We start from the raw sequence: 10,791 nt of genomic DNA on the forward strand, positions 1-10,791 counted from the left end.
GAAAAATATATTTTAAAAAAAAACAATAAAAATTTAGTTTCTTCATTTAGAAAAAAAAAATAAAAATTAAGTTTCTAAACAAGCCTTCGCAGTAAGAATATGGGTGTTTACGTTTTATAAGTAAACGCCCTTAACTGTACAGTGAAAACTTTTGAGTCAGTGTGATCAAAAAAAACTTAAAAAACAATTTTGCGGGCAAAAAATATTTATTTCTACGAAAATATAAGTGACTATTAACAGTTATAATGATTTGTACCAAAGCAATATAATGATTAAGAGTAGTGAACTTGACCGTCTGAAACTAGTTTTTTGATGTCTGAATTGATTTTTGAGGTAGATAGATGTATCACATTATCAAGATGGTTATGTCCTAAATATCCAAATTGTTTAACGGGCATTTAAAAGTCTCTGCGGGCATTTTTTTTGCTTAAGGGTAGTGGTTTGGCCACCATTGGTTTAGGCGCTTACCAATGTTTTGTTTATCTAAAAATTTATTATATACATTATCGTTCAGGCCAAATTTAACAATGCTTATAATAGAACCACAAAATGCATAAAACGTATAAAGAAAAACATAACTATGATAAGTTGTTTTAATAATTAAAAATTAAGACGTGTTTTATTTAAACGAATGGGATTATGTAAATAAGAAATTGGACAACTCGTGATTTTGATTTTATTGTTATTTATATAATAAATTGTGCGGTAGTTTGTTTGTTTAGCGGAACCAATTATTTCTTAGTGTTAAATATTTGCTCATTTAACAAAACCAATTTGTTAAAGTGCGAAAGAAATTTAAACGGAACCAAAAGTCAATACATAAATTTTGCTCTTTGAGTTAAAGTTGTTTTAAAAACTTGGAACTTTATCAAAACTAAGTAAGTTTGTTTTATTTTTTTATATATTCGACTATTTAAATTTATATATATATATATATATATATATATATATATATATATATATATATATATATATATATATATATATATATATATATATATATATATATATATATATATATATATATATATATATATATATATATATATATATATATATATATATATATATATATATATATATATAGCCTTTGGCGAAATTTTGCTAATATATTATCTAGAAATAGAGAGTTTAAAAACATCTTTAAAAAGTATATATCAAATTTACCTATATCAAAGTTGTTTTAGTATGTCCTATGCCAAATGCGTTAATCTTTTTTTTTTGCAATGTTGTTTCTATCTCAAACAAACAAAAAACTTAACCATGTGTGGCCATGACTGTCGCCTAACTTTTTTTAGACTTAAGGACTTAAGTAACGTTAAAAAACTAAACTAAAACAATTAATGAAGGACAAGACTTTTAAAAAGACATAAAAGTAATTTATAATCCAACTGTTTTCATTAGTAAAAAAACAAAACAATAAAAAACTTATGAAAATATTTAATTACAGAGAAATCCTTAAAAACAAAGAAAACTGACGCATTTTAAATCTTAAACGCATTTTCTAAATAAATTACCCAATAAAAATTAACACGCTTTAAATATTTTGATAAACGCAAGCATACTATAATAAGAAGGACTTTAAAAAAGAAGGAATGTTTGTTTTGAATAATTGATTTTGAAAATAAATTTTATTTTGCTTTAAAATATTGAAGTTAAGTTTTTCATTGTTTTTTCATTTGAGCCCCTGTCTGTTTATTATTTATATATTAGTAATTATATTTTATTTTTTGTAAAAGGGAATTTTAATTTATATAAACAGCAAAATAAAATTGAAAAAAAAAAAATTGTTTTGGTTAATAACAAATTCCACAAACGTGCCCCGTGGCACGAGTCATAAAAATATGACTTCAAACTGATATTAAAATAGTTGCATTATTTTAATATATTTATAATTTATAATATATATATATATATATATATTTATATATATATATATATATATATATATATATATATATATATATATATATATATATATATATATATATATATATATATATATATATATATATATATATATATATAATTAAGGGAATATAAAATTTTCTATAATTATTCCCTTGTTTCAACATCAAAAGTTTTATGCCATAATTTTTTACACAAAAAATATCTAAAAATAAAATTTGTTAGTTGTCCGATGTGGCAGTGAGACCATAAAACAAGCATCATAACGCGTTGGGGCAACTTTGGCCCTACAATTTTAACAATATTCCGACGTTGATCTTACTTAGTATGCTGCTCGGGTTTGGGTGTATTCGTATCAATCTGTATTTGAAAATAAATATACTGCTTGACATTTTTTTAAATGTAAGTTAGCGAAAATTAGTAATTATTTAATTCAAAAGTTAATATATCTTTAAATGAATACAAATATTTAAATGAACAAAGAAATGATTTTTTAGGAAACCAAAATCTTTTTTCAAATCAACTACACATTTAAAATCTTCATATTTAAACAATATGTATTATAATAGCAATGGTGCAGGGTTATAGCCATGAGGGTATTAGGTTCTCTAAATATGCCATGCATTGTCTGTTACGCAATTAATTGGTAACAATGAAATTAATAACTATCATTTTATATAAAAAGAAAAAAAATTGTAACAATAAAATAATATAAAAAGATGAAAATTACGCCACGGAGTTTTTAACAAAACTTAATAACAAAAAATAAAAGTTATAAAAACTTTCACTAGCTGAGACCTTGGATTGGCGTGTAGTTTGATTCTATCATGATTCAACAGTTATTTAAATAAATTTATCGAAAATTATTTTTTATATTCGGAAACTGTTTTTTTAAGATTTATTTAGCCAAAAAAACGGGCGGGGACCATTTTAATAATTTTAAAAAACAACAAAATGTTGCTTTGTTATTTTTTAAAATGAAATGGAAACTGACTTTTGTTTCGTGTACTTGTAATAATTTTCTATTTTGTTGTTTTATGTTAATAAAATTGGCTGAATAAAGATTAATATTTTCTATTGGCTAATCTATTTAGTTATTAAATTTCTATCGGCTAATCTATTTAGTTATTGAAGCTTTATTAGCTTTTAATTCTGACATCAAAATCTGATACCTTTAAAATTGATAATATTAAAAAGCTTATAGCAACATTATTCAATAAGAGTTTAGGCCTTATTGAGGAATGCTTAAAGGAAATTTAGATAGGTAAAACTTAGGTAATTTAAAAACAATCTTTAATATAAGTTTCATAATAAAATACTGCTGATATTGGTTGGTGCTTGTTTAAGTTTGTTTTTGATTTTAGTTTTTTTTCGTCAATTAAAATGGATCCGAACGCTTTTGTTTTCGATGAAACAAACTACAGAGTAACGTTGCAGACGTATTTAAAATACATGCAGCAACTACCTCCACAAAGAGAGTGGATGAAAAACGTCCTTGGACCTCGACTAACGTAAGAATTTTATTACTACTCAATTTTAGATGTCTCGAATTCAAAAGTTATAAAATTATAAAATTTACAACATTTTTAAAATGAGGAGGATGTTTCAACGGTAGGGTGACCATATTTTTTAAATACAAACTGGGACACAAAAATACAAATAATACAAACCGGGGAAAATCTGGCTAAGGCTGTCTATATTAGTTGGTCGGTGATTTATAACAGCCCTAAAGCGGTACTAAAGTGGACCAACAACAATTTTTTAAAAAACTTATTCGGATCAAAGTGAGGATATTATTTTTCGAAAAACCGACATACATACATACATACATACATACATACATACATACATACATACATACATACATACATACATACATACATACATACATACATACATACATAGGGGAGAGTGGGGCATTGGCGAATACCTACGCGGGAATGTCAATTAAAGACACCAGTTATACGAAATTGATCATATTTGTTGCTTATCAATTAGTCTAACTATTCAGCCACATCAAAAACAATTTTTATAAATTTTATTATAAAATAAAAGTTTAGGGCAAAAAAACCATTGGTGTTCGGAATTATCCTTCTTACGTGTAGTAATTTCAGACACACCGTGGATAATCACAAACACTGTTGTGTAATAACGAATAAAATGCTAATTTTAATAATTAAGTGCAAAAACTATCTTATGCAACGACAACAGCAAAAGGAGTGGTTTTATATCCATAGCTGCAACAGGAATGTTACTCGAGAAAAAAGTTGCATGAAATTATTTACAAAAATTAGGATTAAATTATCGTGAACAACAATCGCAGCTTCGTTACGGAAGAAACCTTCGTTGTGAAGGTTACGCTTTGGCATTCTAACGAAATTTTAAAAAACTCTAAATTTAATGCTAAAAAATTTAAAAAATGAAAGCTTATACAAAATGGCCTGTATTTCAAGCTTTAAGAAATATGTAGCCTCTCGTTAATGGTCAACAGTTTGAAAATAAATACGTACGGATTTTTAGTTCTTTTATCTAAAGTCATTTTTTTTTATCAAAACCCTTTTGTTGATTTTGCAAAATTGAGGTTGAAAAAATCTTTTTTTTTTTCAAAAACTTAGCTTGTTCCAAAACCAGGAAAATTTACTGCCCCGATGACCTTTTTGGGACGCCGGGACTGCTTACCTAAAATCGGAACAATCACTTAATAAATTTTTATTTTGAAAAACCAATTTTCCTACATTCCAGTAGTTAAGTTTTTGTGGTATTTTTATGGTATTTTTATGGTATTTCTGATTCCAGGTTCTAATCAGCACAATTTTCTGTTTTATGTTGTCATATGATTAAGCATGATTATACCGATCTTTGAAGTTTCAAAGTTACCTAAAAGTAACAAATACAGAAGAATCCTGGATCCTTGTCTGTATTTCAAACTAAAGCATAAGATCGAAAAAAAAAATAAAAAAAATAAAACCAATTTAAAAAAAACTACTAACCAATTAAAAAAAAAAAAACAATAATAATATTCTAATCAAGTTATGATAGTAAGTCAAAATTAATAAAAAAAAACATTAAAAAAAATTCAAATTATGATTTATTAAAATGTCATTAAACCAAGTTGAAAATCGGAAGAAGAAAACTTGCACATTCGTGAAGAAAATCCATCATGGAATTAAAAACAAGTCTCAAAGGCTATTGGAATTACTATATCTCCTGTTAGAAGGATGATAAAAAGATATAAGGAGACTATCTATTAACTTAGCTAAAGGATCGGGAAAAAAAAAGAAATTTAACAGTAAAGTATAAGTAAATAAGATTTTTTGTTTTTTTAAAAAAATTTCAGGCTTGCCTAATAGAGAAAGAACTAAAATGTACAAAGTTTCTTATTTTATGGTAAGTAAAGTGAAGAAATACTACAATTACAAATCTTTTCAAGCAATTAAATACCTAAATTATTTTGGCAACCAAAATTACATTGCCAAAACACGAGCACGAAAACTTTTTACCCAAGTTTTGACATATTTAAACAGTTGTATTTTAATGGACGACGAGACTTACATAAAATGTAACTTTAGTTAACTATCTGGTGAAAAGTTTTATATTTTAATTTTTCGTGGCGGTGTAAGCAACAAGTATAAATATAGGCTTGTGGATAAATACAATAAAAATTGCTCCTATATCAAGCGATTTGTAGTTGCAAAAAAAATTTAGGACTTTGTGACGTCATCAACTTTGAAAGAAATTTAAAGGTTATTTTAAAAACAATTTTTGCCACTCATTCAAACGCACGCTAAACCTAGCCTGACTTAACTTTGTGCAACTACGTTAAGAAAACTTTGGAATGGTATAAATTTAAGAAAGAATAATTTTCTATTAAAAAAGCTCAATCCACCAAATTGTCCAAAATTCCGGCCAATTGAAAAATATTGGGGTATTAGCAAAGAATATTTTCATTCCCAGTAATGTACGATTTTTTTTAGAAATAAAGAAAAAATTTAAACTAAAAGTATTTTTATGCTCTTTAGCTTCTTAACTTTAAGTAAAAATTGAGGAAATTTGTAAAAAACATTAAATATTTTTGAAAATATTATTTTAAAGATTTTCCTTACTCATTTTTTTCGATCACAGGTTTTTTTTTTTTTTAGTTTTTCCCAAAATTTAGAATTGATCAAAATTAGTTTTTTAATTACTGCATCTTTTTTTTATTCAGGAACCTTTATTCAAATAAAAAAGAACTGCAGGTATTGGCTATTGGAACTGGTCCTGGAGATGTTGATATTGATATTCTAAATGAACTTGTTTGTCGTGGTCAGCAACAACATGGTAACGAATATCACTTGGTCTATCACGTTGTAGAACCCAACAATTCAAGCATTACATTTTTCAAAAATAGAGTTGCTGGAGATAATCGTTATAACAGAATTAAATTTCAATGGCACGAAGATAATTTTGAAAGCTTTCTAAATAAATTTGAAACTGAGAAAAAGGAAAAGTTTGATTTTGTTCATTTTGTCCGGTGCTTCTACTACATGGACAGCGCAATTTGTTTGAACCAAACCTACGACAATTTGATTTCAGAAAACGGAATTATAGCAGTTGTAGGAGAAAACGAAAATGCATTTTGGCCTAAAATGATGGTTTTCCTTGACAACCACAATATGAATCATGGCAGTTTCGGATGTTCAGGAAGAGTTTCATCTAATTATTTTTTACCTGGATGGAAGTCTCTAGCGGATAAGAAGGAATGGGTATACGAAACTTATACTAAAAAATATAATTTTGATGTTACTCCTATGTATGACGAAGAGTCCATTGACGGTAACTATTTAATCGATTTTTCACTCCATGTTAAATGTGCACGAAAAACTACAAATAAAGATATTTTAGAAGATTTTTTTAAATTTCTAAACGAAAACAGTATCGAAAATGAAGAAATTCAGGATGGAAAAAAAATAATAAAACGCTACTTCCCATGCCAGCTTGGAGCAATTATTATTACTAAACTATGAAACTATATATATTCATTAAAAATTAAATATTTTATTAACTTTTGTACTTTTTGTATTAAGAAAATATACTTGCTTTATGGTAATTAATAGTTTTATATTAATTAATAGTAAAAGTAATTAATCAATTAGTTTTGACGTCATCATCCGGTGAAACATTTTACTATCAGTTTTAAACATAATTAAAAAAAAATGACTTTACAAAGTAAATAAATATTTATTTAGTTTCAAATATATAATAATTTATATATTTGCATGATTTCGAATTAATATATTAATCAAAGGCGGATATTTTTTCGCGGATCCAGCATTTTTTCGAGAATTGGAAAAAAAAAAGTTTGGAATGCTTCTGGAAATATTTCACACTTTGCTTTAAACATAAATAGTATCATTTGGTGAATGTTAAGCTCTAAAATATTTGCTAATAATGTTAAGCTCCACGTAAAAGTTCAGGTAAAAGACCTCCAAGTTCACGTAAAAGAGCTTCGCAATAGGCATTTCTGTTTGTCGCAAAAGTTATCGGATTGTTATTTATAGCAGATGCCATTAATGGCCTGCTAAGTAAGCAGTGAGCAAAACTAAAATAAACTGCTAAAAAAATGCTGATATAGGTCCACTGCGAATCGATTATAATAATATTTACTGGAATTGATCTGCATTTTAAAAATTTACCAATGCTAAAAAGTTTTAATTGCAGTTGACTAAAACATTCTTTTTATGTCTTGCTAAACTTTATCTCTGCATAAAACGGTTGAACTAATAGTATAGTTGAACTAATAGTATATTACCAATAGGAGCATAGATTTTTTCCTCAAAAACAATATCTTGTTAATCTTCTTACTAGCTTATTTGTCGTACTCAAAAAACTAAGCAATTATACGTTGTATTATTGCTAAGTTTTTTGAGGAAAGCTAAATTTTCATGCATTTTAATGTATTAAAGCAATGTTTTTAAAAAAGTTTCAAATAAAAAAACGTTTAAAACAATGTTTTGAGAGAAAACATTTTTAAAACTTATTAATTTTAGCATATTCATTAAAAAAAACGCTTTTATTTTACTTTTAAATCTATATCTAATCAAATAATAATATTTCATATTTTAAAATAAGGTTTATTAAAATAAATAGATTTTAAAATCTAAAAAGACTTAAAGTATCGATTTAATTTTATTTTCTCCTAACATCATCTCAATTAATAAACACGCGGTTGCGTAAATAATTCTTGTTAAATCAAAAAACTAAACAAAAAAGAAAAAAATAATTGGTGGAAATTCACTTTTTGTGTGTTTTTTAAGCTCAAAGTTCTCATTTACAGAAAATGTAATTATTCCTCTAACAACATATCGGTCTGATTTTAAAAAGGTCGCCATTAAATGCTGAATTCCATTACGTTATTTTTATTTTTAAAAAAAACAATATTTTAGGCTTAACAATATTAAAGAAAAAACACCTATTTAAGTTTTTAATAGAAAATATGAAAAATAAAAATTTTTCTAGGCGTTTTTTTAAAATACGTTTTAAAAATAACTTTTTTAAATTATAAATCTAATTTTTCTGAAATCAGTATAAGATTTCCTATCTTTTAAGACTCAGGTTGGCTATATTTTGAATATTTTTTTTTCCACATAAAATTGGTGCAAAATGGAAAACTAAAATTTCATAATACTTTTAACGGCATTGTATTGCACTTATCTCAATTAGTCCAAGATCCATTTTCCAAAAAAAGTTGAAAATCGACCTGCCCTATTGTGTTATGTACCTCGAATAATGTTTTTCTACTATATTGAAACTTAATAAAGTTATAATCAAAAAAGTTGCGGAGATAACATAAGTAATAAAAATCTTTTTATATGATATCTCCTAAAGTTTTTCAAATCGTTTTATCTCAAAATTCTAAAATGTGGAGGTAAAACAAAATCATTCTAACTTCACCATTTATAAACAAAAACGCACTTAATAAATAAAAACTACTTTAATGGAAAATCTATTTGCTGGAAGATATTTTCGCTAAAGAATTTAATATAATGTAAATGATAAAAAAATAATGTTAATAGATTTTTGTTTAACTATTAGTTGTAGCCCATAAATAAAATTAACTATAATAGTTTTACAGTGACGTCGCTAGGGGAATGCGGGCCGCGTTGGGCAACACCACCTCGACGAAATAAATAACAACAGTCGGTTTTATTAATACTGAAATGATCTCAGTATTAATAAATAGACTGTGAGTTAGGGTTAGTTAAGGCAAGGACATTTTAATAGATGGACCTTTAATGGCATTGTTTTAGATTAAAGGCGCCGCCAATTACTGCAATTCTGTGGAGGTTTGAATTCTCAGCGTCATTTTTTGAAATAATTTACAAAAGAAACCAACATTTTACCAAGATTTTTGGTTTGCTAACTTCTTTTAGTAAATGTTTTATTACTCGTAAAATACTAACTTTTGCAAAATATAAATGCATTTTATACAATTAAGAATGTCTTGTGTATTTAATGTAATTAAGAATGTCTCGTGTATTTTATGTAATTAAGAATGTCTCATGTATTTGAAAACAATTTTCTCATGTATTTTATGTAATTAAGAATGTCTCATGTATTTGAAAACAATTTTATTAATATGCAAGCTTTGTTTAATGATAACTTGTTTGTAAAAAAACTTTGACATCAAAACTAATGTTTTTGTAAAAATGCAAATATATGATGTACTAATATGAATATTGTAAAGTAAAGAATTTTCTACGTGTTGTAGGTCATATTAAGATCAAACTAGAGATTGTTGGCAACCATGACTGCCTACACTTTGAATTTACTATTTTCTTAAAGATTTAAACGTTAAATTTTGATGGAAATTAAATAGTTTTTTTTGTCTAAAAAACGTTTTGTTTAAAACGTCCTTGGTTAAGGTGAGTTTATTTTATTAATACTGAGAGGTCATCTCAGTATAAATAAAAGAAACTGTTATCATTTATATCATGATAATTATGTTATTATTATTAAGTCATTATTATTAATAAAATATATCTTCCGTGTTATATATATATATATATATATATATAATTTAAATATACAGTTGTGGCCACTTTTATTAAAATCATACACAAAATATCAATAAATTTTAATCTTAACTAACACATTTCGTCATATGTGACACAATTAAATTAACACTACCAAACAAGAATAGTCCTTTAGTATCGCGTTGGTCAACCTTTTTGGTTCGGCATAGACTCTATCAATATGCGACAATATTCTAGAGTAATTTTTGAGAAGAAGACCTCGTTTAGAAATATTTATTTAGATTTCAATTCAAATATTTATTCAGATTTTATTTTTAATAGATTTAAGAAAAGATCTTCATTTATTTTCTCTCAAATAAATTTCGTTACTATATTTAAAGTATGTTCCAAATTTCATGTTAAAATGACTGGTATATTTTGAGTAGTTATTTCTTAAAAGCTTGTTTTTTTTTACTTTAAAATTGGATAATCGAGGCAGAGGTTTTAAAGTAAGAAAATATTAAAAAAAACTTTTAGTGATATATTTATTTTTCAAAAATGAAATTTTACTAAAGTTTCAATGAAATTTTTTTTATATTTCTTGGAGTATAATCTTAAATATTTTAAAAGGTTTTTTTTTTTATATTGTTTGAGTAAAAAAGATTCGTCAACAATTGAATAAAAATGATTCGTTAACAAATAAATAAAAAAGAGGAGAACGATCAAATATAAATTAGACTTACTGGGCCTGTAGCCCCAAGCCCTTCAAAAAATTAGGCCCTCTGGCCTGTGACCTTATTATTTTTGAGAAGAACAGATAACTTTTCTTTTCGAATGTTTCTCAGTTTTTTTATAACCAATTTCTTGGGAGCTTGGGAGGCATTGCGAATAG

At 25.7% G+C, this 10,791-nt stretch overlaps 1 protein-coding gene across 3 annotated transcripts; it reads left to right on the plus strand.

Moving 5' to 3' along the window:
* The first annotated feature begins 683 nt into the window (after positions 1 to 683).
* LOC100214195 (histamine N-methyltransferase) lies at positions 684 to 6,994 on the plus strand. Of its 3 annotated transcripts, none has more exons than XM_065807997.1 (3): positions 684 to 878; positions 3,273 to 3,419; positions 6,113 to 6,994. In XM_065807997.1, the coding sequence occupies exons 2-3, from the start codon at positions 3,292 to 3,294 to the stop codon at positions 6,909 to 6,911; spliced, it is 927 nt and encodes a 308-aa protein (XP_065664069.1). In that variant the 5' UTR covers positions 684 to 878; positions 3,273 to 3,291; the 3' UTR covers positions 6,912 to 6,994. The 3 variants fall into 3 exon arrangements, with proteins under 3 accessions (XP_065664069.1, XP_065664068.1, XP_065664070.1); XM_065807996.1 differs by lacking the exon at positions 684 to 878 and adding an exon at positions 2,951 to 3,172; XM_065807998.1 differs by lacking the exon at positions 684 to 878 and adding an exon at positions 3,049 to 3,183.
* Positions 6,995 to 10,791: the final 3,797 nt, after the last annotated feature.

Source organism: Hydra vulgaris, chromosome 10 (genome assembly GCF_038396675.1).
Source record: "Hydra vulgaris chromosome 10, alternate assembly HydraT2T_AEP".
Lineage (NCBI taxonomy): Eukaryota > Metazoa > Cnidaria > Hydrozoa > Anthoathecata > Hydridae > Hydra > Hydra vulgaris.

What these genes read in the sequence shown, in the direction of transcription:
- LOC100214195 (XM_065807996.1), top strand. Translation starts at nt 3,150, where the DNA reads ATGCTTAAAGGAAATTTAGATAG. An exon ending in CTTAAAGGAAATTTAGATAG is followed by an intron (nt 3,173 to 3,272) that starts GTAAAACTTAGG and finishes TTTTGATTTTAG; the next exon opens with TTTTTTTTCGTCAATTAAAA. An exon ending in GTCCTTGGACCTCGACTAAC is followed by an intron (nt 3,420 to 6,112) that starts GTAAGAATTTTA and finishes TTTTTTATTCAG; the next exon opens with GAACCTTTATTCAAATAAAA.